The 17,729-nt window shown below is 45.6% G+C and overlaps 1 protein-coding gene across 6 annotated transcripts in view; it reads right to left on the bottom strand.

The window, feature by feature from the left end:
* Positions 1 to 17,729, bottom strand: part of Mbnl2 (muscleblind like splicing regulator 2) — a 153,505-nt gene that overhangs the window by 12,273 nt on the left and 123,503 nt on the right. For 2 of the 6 annotated variants that reach the window (XM_038309832.1, XM_038309834.1), the window contains one exon: positions 16,569 to 16,663. The exons of the other annotated variants lie outside the window; for them this stretch is intronic. In XM_038309832.1, coding sequence (XP_038165760.1) covers positions 16,569 to 16,663 — 95 coding nt within the window. The remainder of the gene's footprint in view (positions 1 to 16,568; positions 16,664 to 17,729) is intronic. 6 annotated transcript variants of the gene reach the window in all.

A 17,729-nucleotide genomic window follows, 5' to 3' on the forward strand; every position in this document is an offset into this window, starting at 1 on the left:
TAACTCTTCCACCTGTGGGTGACTCCTAAGGATCATTTCCACTGTCTTCGCTCTGAGGAGGGAGGGCTGTCCTCAGATCACCTCTTCCACTAACATTTATATTCTGTTGTAACTGAGCAGCATATGAAATTCTAATATATTTCCCCCAAGAATGGCTGGCTTCTGCATACAAATGAGAAGGGGGTAAAGGAAACGGCAGGCTCCCCCCACCTTGTTTCTTTTCTTTCTCTGGTTTTGTCCCCTTGGTGTTATTAACAACATATTGAAGAGTGCTGTGTGTTTATTCATAAAAGAAGAGCTATGAGGTTATGTTTGCTCTGCATCTGTGAAAGACGGGAAAAACTAAAACCGAATTCTAGACTGGAAGGGTCAGGTGAGAGCTGGGAAGAAAAGCAGCAGACAGGGCAAGCCATAGCCCAATGAGAGCAGGGGAAGGGAAGGCTGAAGTGGAGGAGTTTATAGCCACCCAGGAACTGGTCTCAGATTTTGTTCACATGCACACGTGTGTGCTTATGGAGTGAATGCATGCGTGTGTGCCTGAGTGTGGAGGCTGGCAAGGTGCTTGCCTCACTTGCTCATCACCTTGTTTAGGGGTGTGGGGAGACAGGAGAGTTCACCAATTTGCCTAGACGGGCTGTGAGCCCAGAATCCCTGGTGCCCCAGTCTGGGGTCATGGATGCGTGGCTGTATGCTCAGCTTTTTGTTGGTGTTGCAGATTTGAACTAAGGTCTTCACACTCACATGACAAGCACTGTATTGTGTGAGCCAGCTCTGCACACCCCAGGTGTTCACCACACTGCACACCCCAGTATTGAGTACCCACAGACCCTCCCGTATTGACTGCCAAAGGGATTTGAGCATGGATTACAGCTCCTCCATCTCCAGCGGAAAGACAGACGGGGGCTAGAAAGTTTCCATCCCACTCTAGGAGTTGGTTCTCTCCCCCCACACCTCCGATATAAACTGTAAAGGGCACCTGGAGGGCCTGCTGTGGCTCAGGCTCCTGCAGAAAGCACTATGGGGACTGAGCTCCCCTAAGAGTCTGTGTGGTCAGAAAGAAGACAGAGAACCCCTTGCTAAAGATCCCATCTCAGTGCATGGGACTTCCCTTGCATCCCTAGGTTAACATGGGGACCTAGCCATCAAGGTCACAGCTGGCACTGCAGGAAAACGGAGCTCCAAGGCCCTGGTCAAAGAAAACACACTTTCCAAATACAGACTGCATATGTCGAAGAAGCCCACATACTGAATCAAAAGCATAAAATGGGCTGGGCGGTGGTGGCGCACACCTTAATCCCAGCACTCGGGAGGCAGAGGCAGACAGATCTCTGGGAGTTCAAGGCCAGCCTGGTCTACAAGAGCTAGTTCCAGGACAGGTTCCAAAGCTACAGAGAAACCCTGTCTTGAAAAATAAAGAAAGAGGGCTGGAGAGATGGCTCAGTGGTTAAGAGCGCTGCCTGCTCTTCCAAAGGTCCTGAGTTCAATTCCCAGCAACCACATGGTGGCTCACAACCATCTGTAATGGGGTCTGGTGCCCTCTTCTGGCCTGCAGGCATACACACAGACAGAATATTGTATACATAATAAATAAATAAATGTTTAAAAGAAAGAAAAGAAAAAAACATAAAATGGGGTCACATAAATCCTACAATCTTTAGAATATTTGCAATAATATGTGCAGGTGAGGCTGTGGTTAACTGGGTCGCCCACTCCTGAGTGGTCTCACTGACACAGACCTCTGGGCGTGGATGCTGAATCTAAGAAAAAAATACACATAAAAGCTTACTTAGGTCACATATTATTAAGGCTTTCTTTGTTGTATAAATGGATAATAATCAATGTGTCTATTACTTGCTTATAGTTTTGATATCGGGTTTACCTTAAAGGTTTCACAAGCTATGAGTTAACAACTCAAGAATGAAAAATGAATAAAAGACACCAGTGCCCAAGTCAAAACAACAACAACAACAACAACAACAAAACAAAAAAACCCAAACCTGAAGCAGGTATTTTACTTTTTAGAAACCATCAGTTTATACATAGCTGCAAAGAAATTTCAAGAGATTTGTTCACACACACGGTGCTTTTTAAAAATCATGTGGTTTTCCTCACAGTAATAAATTAAAGATTCAGGTCAAGAAGAAAAAAAGAAAACCCACAGAAATGTACGTCTGCTGTGTGTGTATGTGTGTGTAACATACAGCCCCGAATCCTGCTCACTGCCTATCAGAATCAAGCCTGGAATCTGGGCACATTCTGGCGGCAGTATCTGCTTTCACAATAGGGCCGAAGGTGTAATTCAGCCCACCAGGAATTGGCTTTTAAGGCACCAATGGCAAAAACAGCACCAATCGCTGCATTCAGTGGGATGAACAGGATGGAGGTGATGTAGTGGATAGGGAAGGGTATCCTCCTGTGTTGGAATCACCTTGGGCACTTCTCAAAGCAGGGAGATGCTGCTGCCGTCCAACACATTTGCCAGCACAATGAAGGCCCTGAAGCCCCATTTTAGTTGTTTGCCTGTGAGATGTGTGTGTGTGTGTGTGTGTGTGTGTGTGTGAGAGAGAGAGAGAGAGAGAGAGAGAGAGAGAGAGAGAGAGAGAGAGAGAGATTAATCTAGCTGCTCAATTGTGTAAAAGCCTCAAGTACAGAGAAAAAACCCAACAAAGTAGATGTGAGGGACAGAGAATCTCAGCTATGCCACCAACTGGTTTGTGAGCTGCCTGAGCCTCAGTCTTTCCCTTTGCTTGTAGTGCGTTAGTACCTCTCAGTGTGGTGGGTACTCAGAGGACTGTACAACCAGCTCTCCCCAACAACCCCTCAGGAAGTCCAGGAACACCCTGGCGTAAGACAAGAGGAGGGTGTTTTACCAAGGAGAGCAGCCACATTCTATTGCTTTCCTGGCAAACGTCCCCACCAATAGTTGGGTCCTTCTGATGTGATCTGAATCCCATAATTACTTTGACTATAATTATTTGCACATTCTTCATTGCCTGTACCATTTATTATGTAAGGCCCACAAGCAAGGGGGCTATCTTCGCCTTGGCTCAGCCCTGGAACTCCAGCTGTATAGTTCCCAGCATCCAGCATGGAGAGGGAGCAAGAAGACATACTGTCACCAAGTAAATAGCAGGCTTTCTTCTTTTAATAAGGTGTCCCAGGATAAACCTCACTTCTAATGAACTCAGGCCACTGAGGAAAAACCCACAGCTGAACCAAGTCATCGTCCTTGTGGAAACAGAATTCCTGAAGGGAGGCATGAGGGACAAGGAATTCTATCAGGAGGGAAAGTAAGCTTAGGAACAGCCCAGGTACTCTGACATCTTCCTCGACAATTCTTAATCCCTTCTTTTTTGGAGAAGGGTTCATTTAGATTGTCTGTCTATTTAAGAACGTAGTAGAGTATACATAAAGTAACGTCTGTTTTGAACACTTTGGATAGTTGAGTCCTGCCTACTTCGCTTTCTACTACCATCCCAGTCCAGCTGCAGAACTCCGCCTCTTAATCGAAACCTGCACCGACTGGACACCGACTCTGGATTCTCTTTCCTGGACACTTGTATTTTCAGCTCTGGGGACTGAACCAGGGATTTGCACACGCATGATAGAAACACTCTATGCCACCGAGCTACACTCCCAGCCCTTGTGTCCTTGAGACAGGGTCTCAGGCAGCTCATGCTGGTCTTGGCCTTGAGACCCTCTTTCTTTCCTTAGCCTGGGTGCTTTGGTTTCATGCAGTGTGTTTCACCCTGTGTCTGTCAAAACCATAACCAGCTCCCACCCTTACCTTTCATCCTTCCCATTTCTGGCTTTACGATGGGCTCCCTGGTTCTGCACACACGTCACCGTCCTCAGCTGACTCTCGAACTTAGATCTTCTGTGCTCTCACTTAGGAGAAACTGAACTCGCGGCTGCTCATTTCCCATCTGTCTCCTGCAGGTTGCCCACAGCATGGCTTCTTAACTAGGGGTGCTCAGTTTGTTTACTGAGGATGATGTGGCCAGAAGGCTCTGTGGGGACACTGGACTTCTGCTTGACTCTTTCCAGCATTCCCTGCTGGCTTATTACTCCGGGATGGAGAAATGGCCCTCGATTCCCCCTACACCCTACTTTTTCTAACCAAGTTGAAATCAGACTTGGCAATCTCACCAACCACCAATGTTTGCAGACAAATTCTAATACTGGATTTAGACTTTAAAAAGTTTTCATCTCTGTGAGAGCTTCTGAAATGGTTAAAATGTTTAAACATAGCCATTGAGCTTTTGTTGCCAATCTTTTGGTGGTGCTGGGGACTGAACACATTTCCTCATGTCGTGAGACAGGCAAAGGCTGCCATGCTCAACGACAGCGCTACCCTCTCTTGAGCCTGACTGGTGGTTCTCCACAGCCAGTCCCCACACGGACCACAGCTCCAATCCTTTCAAATGTGCTAGGGAGCACAGGATTTGAAGGCGTGGAAGCCCGAGGCTAAACCTGTCCAGCCACCACACACTTGCTTGAATTGTGGGCCATTTATTCCGGATGATTTGTTCTCATCTGGAAAACGCATAAGGTACTCTGCAGAGCAATAACGAGTATTAAATAAAACAGTGCACATAAAGAGTCTGATGTGTACTAGAGGTGTTTGATAAGGCTGGTTTCTTTCCCTAAGGCTATTATTTTAGGATTCATAATCCTAAATCAAATTGATTTCAGTTTCTATTTAAATAGTTATTCAATTTATTCTATTGTGCATTTAAATATAGGTCTGGATGGTGCCCCGTGTGTTGGAAATATGTTTGGTTTTTGGTGAGACTAATGTTTTTTTGGAATAGCAAATGCATTTGCTTCCCTCTCTAAAGCACAAATGTTGACTGTCTCTGATGATGAAGCAAGACTGAATTTCTCTGATTTTTTTTCATTAAAGTTTTGACTGGCAGAATAATCGTCCTGCAAACTGAAGCCTTTGATTGCAGGGGTGCAGTCTGCACCAGTGCTGGGTGAACAGTGCCTGCCGCAGTGGGAAGTTGATATTCCCGACGGGCAGAATTTCCCATTCCTTAGAGTTAGACACGGGTCAAACCTGCAGCCAGGCTTAGTGGATGCATGCTGTGGGCAAGCCTGTCAACCTCTTTTCTTCTTGATCTCCCTCATCTCTGTGATGGGAACTCAAAGCCGAATCCATCCTATAGTATCATGAGCATTCCTTCATGTATTTAACAAGTGTCTATGGACAATATTATATGACAACATTAAACTATCTTTTTAATTTTGGGCAGTAGTAAGAGTCGAACCTAGGACCTCATGAACGTGAGGCAAGTGCTCTTCCACTGAGCTTCAGCTCCAGCCTTGGAAACTATGCTAATGTCCTAGTCGACATCACAAAATGTAAACATCTTCACAAGCTATGATTTATTAATTATTTCTAATCACTGTGATTAGAGACAATGACTATTTATGGGCATTTCTGTGCACCCATCTTGTTTAGCAAATAAACATCTGGAGTTCAACTTCCAAGCCTTCACTTCTCTCTCACGTAGCTCCTGCATAGGCAGCGGAAGTAGCAGGGACTTTCTAGCTTTTGTTTAGCAAACCAACATACAGTCCCAGGCCAGGAACTCAGAACTCCCTGTCCAAGGCATACCATGGGCTCCTTTTCACTGTTACGCACTTCTTAGGTCTCCCCTTCCAAACTTCTTTCCTAGCTCATGTTTCGGAGTCAAGAGGAGCCCAGCAAAGAATATGAGCGGCAGGAATCTATTCAAACATTGCCTCCTGTCCTGAACCACACAACTAGAGCAGAAAGACTGACAGAACAGCTATGAAATTGATACTGGAAAAACACTTGTAGAAAAACAAAGGGTCAAGTTTGACGTCTCTGGGTACCTTTGTTTAGTTACAGACCTTCTACGTTCTAATGAGGAAGCAAAGTTTTGGGCTATTTCAGAACAACTTGGAGTTAGCAACTTGGTGTGATCCATGCTTTGGTGGAGCAAAAGAGACCTAAATGTGGGGTTAGGGGACTGGGTTTCTCAGCCTTGTATAACCGTGAGCAAGTCACTTCAGTACTCTTGGTCTTTCCACTATAAAATGGAGATTTTTATAAAAGTCTGGAGAAGTTTGAAATCTGGCTTTGCCTCTTCACAGTATGACCTTGGACATGTTCCCCAGAATGTCTAATGGTCCCTCCAGGGACATTTCTGCTTTCAGAGAGAGAGTTTGTATCAAAGGCTGTGCACCATGTTTGGCACACAGCAAGTGCTTCAAGCTGGAGGTGGCCTGAGTCACATCTGTGCTGTCTGTGTGCTCTGGAGTCTTGGGGTCCTTCCACATCACTTAAAGCACATTCTCAGGAAGGTGGCTGGCCACATGGAGAAGAGACTGCTCTAGGCAGATCCGAATCATCAGGTTCTGGGCTTGCTTCCCCTACGAATTTATGTGCGTTGGGCAAGGCACTTTGCTGATTGATCCCAGCTCCTATTACAATTTTATAATGGAACTTGTATCACATAAAAATGTTATCCTAGGGCTGGGGAGGGAGCTCAGGGGGCAAGTGCTTGCCATGCTAGCACAGGGAGTGGAGCTGGGATCGCCAGCATCCATGCAAAGGCTTTGGTGCAGTGGTGTTGCTATTGCAGACACGGTTTACAGCCCCAGTGCTGGGAGGGTGGAAGCAGGGGGATTCCTGGGACTTTCTGACCAGCCAGTCCAGTTAAAAGAGTGAGTTTCAGGTTCACTAACAGATACTACACACACACACACACACACACACACACACACACACACACAAGATGGGGAGTGGTTGGGAGTAGACATCTACTGTTAACCTCAGGCCTCAACATGAATATGTTCCTGTACACATGTACACACACATGAACATGCATACACACCACAGTTTATCGTACAGGTATGGCATGACTGTTGTAAATTTGCTCTTATGACTTCCTGATCATCACTAGAATTATTTAATTGTAGCTGGTCTTCAGACCTGATACACCATGACTAGGGGCCACTGAGTGACATCTGACAGTGACCAATTTGATGATGCTGTTTTTACAAATGCCTCATGGAAAATAGTGACGAAGGTCTGGATTTGCTACACGAAGCTTTTCAATACAAGCTCTGTGTCTCTGAGTATTGTAGAGCAAGGTGCGATGATAAAGATCAACAGACTGATTGCTGAAGACCAAGAATCACAGTGCATCACACTCAATGCTGAAGAGGAATGGATTCCAATGGCCAGAACAGCTATAGTTCCTCCTAAACCCCTGTCAGACAATACCAGTCATCTACACTGTTCTAGAACAAATCCAAGTCGAACTGTCAACAGGAAAATGCCATGGAGGAGGGCTATGTTGTAGTAACCTCTCTGGCTGTTGTCATTAACTGCCCATCACTCTACCCCAGAGTTCATTTTTTCCTCAGTCCTGATTCTAGTGCTTCACTGATAGAGAAGCTACCTCATGTGGAACTCACCCTTGGCCTCTGAGCTCCCACAGAGTCTCTGTGGACACAGTTTCCTAGGTCCTGGACTCCCCTATTTAGCTCTCTGTTCTATGGGTGACCATAGCCCTTTCTACTCCATGCTCCCACCCAACAGGACCAAAGCAAGGTTTTCAGCTCACCCGAGAAAAACCATTACCCTATTTAGATCTGTTGCAACTGTAGCATCTCTTTAAAAAACAATGTGTGTGTGTGCACACACACACACGTGTACATACACACACACATACACAAATGAGGTCTTCAGGTGTGGTTGCTAAGTGCCTTAGCTTGTGAGCCATCTTGCTGGCCCCGAGATTGATCCTGAAATTCTCTCTAAGCAACACATGCTGCTGGGGGCATGTGTAGGATGTGGGGGAGCACTGGATTCTGTTGGGGATGTGTTTAAGTGGGGGACACTAAATTCACAATACTCTGGATCTGGCCACGTGCTAGAGGCTTCATATACAGCTTGGTTCAACTAAGTGATGTGAGAACCTTCAGGAGACAAACTGTCACTTGAGAACTGAGTCTTGGAGAGGTGGCCTTGAATGGGATATTGTGACCAGTTCTCTTCTGGCCTCTATTTTGCTTCTAGGTTGCCATGAGGTGGGCGGGCCTCTTCTGCCATGCACTTCCTTCATGATGCCGCTGAACCCAAAAGCAATGGGCCAACCGACTGCAGACTGAAACCCCAAACTGGGCCAAGACAGACCTTTCTTTCCACAAAGCTGATTGTCTTAGGTGCTTTGTCACAGTGGCAGAATGTTGACTGAGACAGATTTTAGGGTCAAACATAGGCTTTGCTACCTAGTAAGGTCATGACCAAACCTACGGTTTCAATCCTCCAGATGCAGATGGGACAAGAGAACCCATTCTATAGGATTAAAGGCAACAACGTACAACGTCACGCCTCTGGATTCCCTTTTCCTGTTAACCTACCCTGGTCTCTACCACTTATTTATTTCATATGTACATGTGTCCTGTGTTTCTGAATGTGTGTGTGCATGTGGAAGCCAGAGCCCAATATCAGATTCTTCAATTGCTTTCCACTTTATGTGTATATGTATTTGTAGTGTGTGTGTATATGCATGTGTGTATATTCATATGTGTGTATATATGTGTGTGTGTGTGTGTGTGTGTGTGTGTGTGTATACACGTTGGGGCCAGATGTTGATATCTGGCATCTTCCTTAACCAATCTCAACCTTATCTTTTTTGAGACAGGGTCTCTCCCTGAATCTGGATTCCAAAGAATCTATTAGACTAGCTAGCTAGTGAGCGCCAGGATTCCTCTTGTCTCAGTTGGGGTTCCAGATATGCGCCACCACACCCAGCTTTTTATTTGGGGTGCTGGGGATCAAAGCCATGCTCTCAATATCTGTGCAGCAAGCAGTTTGCTGTGTGAGCCACCCAATGGCCTTTACCTTCCATTGTGAGATGGGGGGGGGTCTCACTACACCTGGAGCTGGCATATTTGGCTAGCCTGGCTGGACAACAGGACCCAGCCAGGAAGAAGATCTTCCTGCTTCTACCTTCCCACTGCTGGGACTATAGGTGGGAAGTTCTGTATCCATCCATGTTCTCTGGGCTCAGGGGGCTGCACTTAGGTGCTCAAACTTGCACAGCCACGCCATCTTCTAAGCCCCTTGTCTTTTATCTTTTACATATTCTCCGAGTTGGTCTGCACCTTACCCAGTCTATCCCATATTCCACAGAGATCTGTCCCTGGCTACTTTAGGGATGAAACCTTACCTTGGAGCTTATTTTCCATGCCATGATCTTTACATATGGGGTTTCATCTTTAATGACAATGTCCTGATGATTTCACTAAGCCACTGACCCCTGAGCCTCTCTAGCATCCCTCCCAACTGTAATAGACTCCGCAATAATCAGTAGACTCAGACGGAGGTGGTGTCCGGAGTCACTGCCTCCTCTATTTGTCTGCCTCGGAGGTAGCTGGAGTGGGCAGAGGCCAGACCAAAACCCAATTTGCCTGTGACCTATGGAACATCACTTTTGTTAAATACAGCCACAGTCTCTTGGGGTCCCTCCCAAACACACAGACACACACACAGAGACACAGGCACACACACACACACACACACACACACACACACACACACGCACGCACGCACGCACACACGCACACAGAGGCTCGTTACTTCCCTAACACTCTGGTAGAGGTTAAAGAAGGCATCCAGATTTGGGTGCAGAAAGGAATGAACATTGGTTCTGGTTGGAGTAGCTATTACAGAGGAAAACCCTACCCACTCCTGAGCCCTCAGCCACGGGTTGAGTTCATGCACCACACCTAGTTTGTCCTTCCTTGCAAGCCTCTAGTTGGGAATAACACACACAGGATGAACTGCATCCCTCTGCAGCTCCAAGCCAGCGGCCTCACATTAGACAGGTGGAGCACAGCCTTACCACACCAGCAAAAGCCAAAGCCCTCAGGGGAATGCAACGTTTCCATTCAAAAAGAAGCCCCGCCCCAAAGTCCTACTGAAATGCAAAAGACGGCAGTAGGACCACGCAGCAGGCAGGAAGGTGCCTTAGGGCACCTGACAGGTTCTCCTCAGCCACAGGGAACTGGAGCTGCCCTAGGTCTTCAGGTGCCATTCACAAAAGAAGCCTGCCCAAGCTTCTCACCAGAGGTGTGAATTATTCATGAAAATGGAACGGTAATGGATCACAGCGCTTACATAACTTGGCTTTCCTTAGAGAATCTCTGGATTCCTTCACTAATTATGCTTCCTGCCATCCCCAAAGCAGCTACCTCTGAGGTGGAAAAGGTCCACTGTCTCTCGGTTTCTGATTCCTTTGTGTGTGTTCACACACACACTCAAACTCACACGTGCACACAGTGTGTATATGTGAATGCTAGTACATGTGTGTCGTGATACACACATATGGGGATTGGGGACTTTGGGGAATCAGTTCCCTCCTTCACTGTGAGCAGTCTTCTGTGGTGGGCGCTTTTTACCTGCTGAGCCATCAGCGGGTTCCCTGGCTTCTAAAAGAAAGTAAACAACACAAGAAACCTCCCTCTATGTTGCTCCTTACACATCCAAGTTCCCTAAGACTGTCAGTATACTTCCACCCCTGAAAACACTTTCCCCTGCTAGTAAATCTGGACAATTCCATTCTGCACACCGGAAGTTAGACACAGGCACCAAGCAGCTTGAACTAAGAGTTGAAGCAAAACGTTTAAAGCGGCTTCACCACTTCAGCAGGTTAGGAAAAAGGAGTGTGTGGCACTTTGATCCTCGGCACCAGGGCTGGCCACTCTGCTGTGTATTTCTGGAGACAGATCTGACAGGGCCGACTCCTCCCACACTGGGTCTTGCAGAACCAGGATCCTTTCTTGTGAAACAAACACAGGCCCTAAAATGGGTCAAGTGATGGAGAGCGGGTACCGCTGACGCCTCCTACAGCTGTCCGAATATAGTCCCAACAGATGGCATCGGATAACAGAGACTTCACAAGGCGAGCTGCGAGGGGGTGAAACACCACCTCACCTCCATAGCTCTGGGGTTATGTCTGCAGGTGCAGTGGGGGTAAGTTAGGCCAGCCAGTTCTTCCTCATAAGCAGGCTCACTGAGGCCAGTTAAAACACAGTGTGTGATTCTGGTTACAGGCAGTTATGCTGTTCTTCTGATAGGATACTATTGATGTTGACTATCAGGTACAACAAACTTATATCTGGCATGTCCAAAAAAATAGAATTTTCCAGCTTATCAGGCATTTCAATAGAAAGATGGGGGGATGAGATGGTTAAGGGGGTGAAGGCCCTGGGTGCCAGGCCTGATGACCCAGGTCAATCAATCCCCGGATCCTACAGTGCAGAAGGAGAGAACCATCTCCTGCAAGCTATTTTTTAAGCTCCACACCTATGCACACACATGCGCATGTGGCCACACACGCACGCGCGCACACACACACACATGCGCGCAAACACACACACACACACACACACACACACACACACACACACAAGAAATGTAACTGAAAAAGATGGTTATAGAGACATGATACATTGTATACATTATCAACCAATTTCCAGTAAACTTTTCTGAAGGCCAAATCTGTGGTGGGCTTAGCCTCTGGCCATGTGTACAAAAGACGTGGTAAAGTCTGAAGGTCATGACCACAATCATGAATTGGCACATTTTGGAGATATGATTATTGATTCACACTGTGCTGGAAATGTCATGTGAGTTCAGTTTCAAAGGCCCTGTACGGGAGCTCCAGAGAGCCATAATATTTAGGCTAGAATAGTTTTCCTCCCAGACAGCTTATGAAGAGAACGAACTGGGCTTGTTTGCTGCTTTTTATCCACACCACTATAAAGCAGAGTCAGGGACAGTGAGGTCCCTTCACGTTGGAGTGTGGGTGGGGCTCTGGGTACTTCTGGCTAATCACTTAAGGGGGCTGGGGAGGCACACTGGATGCATATGCCCAACGAGGACACCAAGATCTAGTCCGGAAAGAATTCGGAGCAGAAGAAATGACTTCCTGTGGCCACCTTTCAGGCCATCCCACATCTCTTCTGCCACCTGCCATGGCTTTGGACAGATTCTGTCATGGTGTCAAGGTGTTGAACATCTGTCTTTGGCTTTACGTTACACTCCGTGCGTAATGCACACAGGTGAGGCTGACCGGGCCACTTGCCAGCGGCCACTGCTCCAGTTTAGATCTGCAGACTCGCCCGTCTCAGACCCATCTGCTCAGTCTTCCGACTTCTGCTCCGGAGACCATTCTGCATGAGATCCCCAGAGTGGCCACGAAAGGAGCTGAGTCCTTTAACCATTAAGGCTAATGCCCAACCGGAGTCAGACACTTATGCCACACCCATACATTGACCAATCAGAGCATTGGCTCTTCTCCAAGGAAACGTTACAAGCCTCCCCTCCATGTACCTGTGCATTTATCCTGCTGACCAAGGACAGCGCTGTGAGCTGTGTGCAGACAAAGTTCCTGAGGACAAAGGACACTGAGCTGGGGGCGGGGCCTCAGAGAAGACTCAATCTTAGCTGGATTTTAGCTGGGCCTTTAAAGGCTTACTCAAGGGAACTAAATGACCTCTGAATACAAATGAAGAAGCTAAAATGTAAATTATGTTTTCTCTTTTCAAATAACAGAAGTTGATTTTGAAAACACCAAATCCTAAACAAACAAAACAAAAGACCGCGGCAGAGTTCTGTAATAATTTAGGTTACAGGAATTCTAACCCACATCCTTCTTCGATTAGACAAAATGTTCTAAGTTGTTTACCTATGCATCTTCTGTAATAAAGTCAAACATTTGACATACTATGTAATATGCCAGAGAGCATTTAGAATCATACCTGCTACATCGGAAGTGGTTTATATTATTATGATTATTATTATTAGTCACAGTTTAATATATTGAGATTCAAAGACATTAATTAAGCAGAAAATTGTTTAATAAATTTACTTGCTATATTTTTGTTTACACATCTATTCCTAGAGCTAAGAAGCTTTTTCTTTAAAAAAAAAGTTCTGGAACGTATGTATATTCTGTCTTTCTCAAGCTACTTGTCTAAGGTTGTGAAACTGTCCCGGGGGTTTGTCTGAGGCTATGACTGACTGGTGGTGTGTCCCCTGGGGCTGGCGCAAAGAGCTCTGAGTTGGGGGGGGGGGGGGACGACCCAGGAGCCCTGCTGTGCCCTTTCCTCCTTCAAATCTTGTATCTAATTACAAGCACCTCTGCAGTTTTCAGCATTTGAAAGGACGATCCGAATTAGCAGACACGCCGCTGAAACCCAACTGCACTTCGTGCAAACACAGATGGCTCCTGAAGGACCAGCTAGCCAAGTGCTTGTCACTCAGTGAACTTTGCCCTCCCTAGCTCCACCCCCACCTTGAGTTTACCTCCTTCCTACTGTCCAGCTTTGGGTCTCTAAAACATTCACAGATCTCAAAGGTCATTTATCTGTTCATGAGCTTTTATTGACTTTCGTGGGTCACATGGGCCTGATTCAATTGGCATTTAAAGAGTGAACTTTAACAAGATGATAGCCTGTTATTTCACACGTATTAACCACCTCTGAGCTTCCTGCTTTTAGGTGCTGAGACCTCTTTGGTAGACGCCTGGCTCTTGGAAGTTCATTGAGATAAATAAAGAGTATCATATCTAAAAGCCTACATTTCAGTGATCTGCTTTTCTGTGTTTTTCCCCATATGTAAAAACCTGCAAAGGAGCTGACATCCATTCTCTTCACCATCAATGTGCCACCCCAACAACAACCCTCTAACAAACTGTAAACTCGGAAGGAATCGAGGATTGGGGAAGCCACTCAGATCTCCTCTAGTTTCCCTGCTCTGTATTAAGTCCCAATTACACTTGTTAGTTCCTACATCAATCACACCCTGAAGTGGCGCTGAAGCTTCTGGCTGGCCTGCATACTCCTTTCTCCCTTGCACACCTGTCTAAGCCTTACTCTACCTTTGCCATTTTAGTTCCTTCCTACAAACAGCCTGAAGAATCACTAGGCCAGGACTATCATCTATCACTCATGGCTGCATGCTTGTGAAGCAGGCAGGGATTTACCTAAAGCATTTCTTTATCTTGCCCCCTTTCCTTTCTTAGGAAAGACTTCTGAGGATCGGGAGTGCTCAATTTGTCATAAAGTATAGGTAAAACTTTAATAAACAGGTAGTCTTTTAGGATTATATCTGAAGCCTGTTTCCTTGGGAAACAGGGATTTTGCAACATAACTGGATCAAATTCACATGAATCTGGTTTTGAGAGGCAGGACATAGACTTACAAAGCAGGCAACCAGCTGCCCCATGACAAGTGAGTGAGGGGGAGCCTTGAACCAACTTACAAGGGTGCAAAGTCTCCCTCCTTTGTCCCATCACTGTCTAAAACCATTGGATGAACTAGCCAACCAATCAACCAGGCAACTAACCTGTCATCCAACTAACTAGCCAACCAGCCAGTCAGCCATCCATCCAACCAACCAACCAACCAACCAACCAACCAACCAACTTGCCAGCTAACCAATCAACCAACTGGCCAGATAACCAACTAGGCAATTACTCAGCAAGTCAACCAACCAGCCAGTCAGCCAGCCATCCAACCAACCAACCAACCAACCAACCAACCAACCAACCAACCAACCAACTTTCTAGCTAACCAATCAACCAACTGGCCAGATAACCAACTAGCCAATCACTCAGCGAGTCAACCAACCAACTAGCTGGTCAGTCAACCAACCAGCCAGCCAACCAACCAACAAACCAATCAACAAGCCAACCAATCAACCAGCCAACCAGCTAACCAACCAACCAACTAGCCAACCAACCAACCAGCTAACCAACTGGCAAATCAACCAATCAATCAATAACCAACCAATCGACCAACCAATTAACCAATTATCTAGCCAGTTAACCAACCAGTCAACCAGCTAACTAACCAATCAGCCAACCAATCAGCCATCATCCAATCAGCCAGTCAGTCAACCAACCAGCCAGTCAGCCAATCAACCAAGCAATCAACTAGCCAGATAGTCAACCAACCAACCAACCAACCAACCAACCAACCAACCAACAATCAATTGGCCAGCCAACTATCTCCAGCCAACAAACCAACCAGTCAACCAACGAACTAGCCAACTAATCATCCAACCAAGCAACCAGCCATCTAGCCAGCCAATCATCCATCCATCCATCCATCCATCCATCCATCCATCCATCCATCCAAACAACCAGCCATCCAACAAAAAGCCATCCAGCCAGTCAACCAGCCAATCAACCAAATAAACAGAAATCCAGTCGTCCTAGTTCAGGAACTTATTTGCTGTTCTTTGTGGTACTGGTTTGGAAGCCAGGCTAGTGTTCCTTGGTGGCCAGGCTTGCACTGTGAAGAGCAGAGAGGTGGAGACATGTCCTCTTAACTGTCTCTGGTGGCGTGGATCCCTCCCTTTCTGCTCATTCTTCTGCTTTACCAGATGACACAGTAGGGGTTAACATTTATTCATGTCCTTCAGTGTAGCTTCTCCTCTCCTTTGGAGGAAGTCCAGAGCACTGGGGTCATGTATTCATTGGAGTCAACCATGCCCTTCCAGTTTTCAGGTTGAAGCTTAGAGACAGCCATCTCTACCTTAGCAAGTCTTCCCCAGAATTTAACTTACCATTTTTCCTGTTTGCCTGGACTTCCTCCCAGTACCCCAAACTACTTTTTTTTACCCTTTCCACCCTTTCTCAGCACAGTTGAATTTATTTAAATGAAAACAAAACACGAAATGAAACAAGAAACCAAAATTATCCTATGAAGGGAAGGCCTCTGTGTCAGGTGCTTTTCTAATTGAGACAAGAGGATATGCTGCCGTCTCTCACTTGTCCCTCATGGCCAGCAAACGTGTAAACTGGGTGGGCAGCATCAAGGACACGGCCAGCTTGTGACCACAGAGTAGGAAATAGTTCACCGGTTCTCCCCATTGAGAATCGTCCCCATTGGCCTACTGGCACATGCATTAAGCCAACACAGTAAATGCTCATATTCAATTAGAACCTGCTATGGTGAGCCCGGTGGTAGGCACACTGGTCTCCTGGGGCGGTATGGCTCTTACACCAGATCTGAGCAGATCTGCCAGTGGGTACTGAGTCGACACCTGTGACCAAGGTCAGTGTTCATCAGAATTATTCAGACCTCAAAGCAGACACTTAGAATATGGAAGGAGAATTTTCATTTTTCTTCCACTAGAGAATGAACCGAATCAAAGTGGAGCTGTCTTGGGAGCACCCACTGCTGTGGTTCCACATTTCCTGGGTGGCAGCTCACAAGCCACTGGACAAGAAATGCTGTACTAAAGGAATTTAAGCCTGTCAGGTTAATTACACAATATTAGGTACGAAAACAAACAGTGCAACACAAAACATAGCTACATCATTATTTGCAGTAAATGTTAACTCTAAATAAGTGCAACCTGTCCACAAATGCTTGCTATAAACTAATTAAAAAAATAAAATTTGATGGATAAACATGAAAAAAAAATTCTCACCGAGAATTTTTTTTTTAAATATCAGCACTCATTTAGAGTTCGGGATTTGTGAAAGAAAGCTTTAAAAGGAGCAAACCTGATTGGCTGTGGCTGTTGCTGCGAAGGGGACACTTGTTGCAGGAGTTGTTGCTGCAGAGACAGTGGCGGACGTAGCGCTGTGCATCATGGGTACTTTCAGGAGGGGAACCATGGGAGCAATGAACAGGAGGGTGTAGCATTATGGTAATAGAAGTGGTATTTGGCATGGTGAATATCAGAGCAGCAAGCCATCATGGGTTAAACCAGCAGATGGCATGCAATCACAATGCAAAGCAAGGAAGCATGGGAGAGAAATAAAAAGGGAAAATAGCTTATTACAAGTACAATTAAAGGAAGTCTTCAAACATAATCAGTGATTCCCAGAAAGGCCAAAGCACACTGCTTTGGTTGATGTATTCATAAATATTTTGCTTCCAAAGACAGAGTCATTCCCAATTCAGAGTGTATTATGACTATAACAATGGCTGCTTCTCAAAACATGAGACTAGGTAATATCCAGTGAAATGAGGATATATTTTAACCAAAGTAGACTAATCATAAATTCTAAAACACTGAAGGCTCAGAAGACCTAAAAGATAAGATGAGCTTTGGAATTAATTATGTTTTTAAAGTAAACTTTTTTTTCCAATTTGGAATTACATTAGTAAACTGGAATTTCAGTGGATTATGTTTATTTTGGTCAATAAACAGTAAAGCAAAAGAAATGGCCTTGGTGCAGTTCTGAAGGATGTACTGTGAAATGACGAGATCCATTTCGCCTGTGTTTACTTCCTAGACTCCTACATGAAACAGATTGGATGCCCTGAAGACAGACTTTTGTGCCAAGGCCCCAAATGTAAGAGAAGACTCCACTATTAAAGATTCCCACCTAAGGGAATGTGGAGGTACAATATATATCATATATAAGTCAACACTCTAAAAAGATAATTAAACAAGAAAGTTCAGAAACTTGATTTCAAAATACATCCATGTATAATTTTTTTCCAAAAGTAAATATTTCTGGGAAGCTCTGATAACTCTAACACACAGCAAAGAGGAGATCAAGGCACACCACTATGAAACTTTAAAACATTGATGAAATTAGCCTGCCTCTGTTTGCCTCATGCTAAACCAGAAAAACTATAAAGAGAAACAGAACACAAATCATTAAAAAGCACACTTGTACTTGTGGTTTTATCTCTGCAGTGATTGTTCTAGC

This window comes from Arvicola amphibius, chromosome 13, assembly GCF_903992535.2.
Source record: "Arvicola amphibius chromosome 13, mArvAmp1.2, whole genome shotgun sequence".
Classification (NCBI taxonomy): Eukaryota; Metazoa; Chordata; class Mammalia; order Rodentia; family Cricetidae; genus Arvicola; species Arvicola amphibius.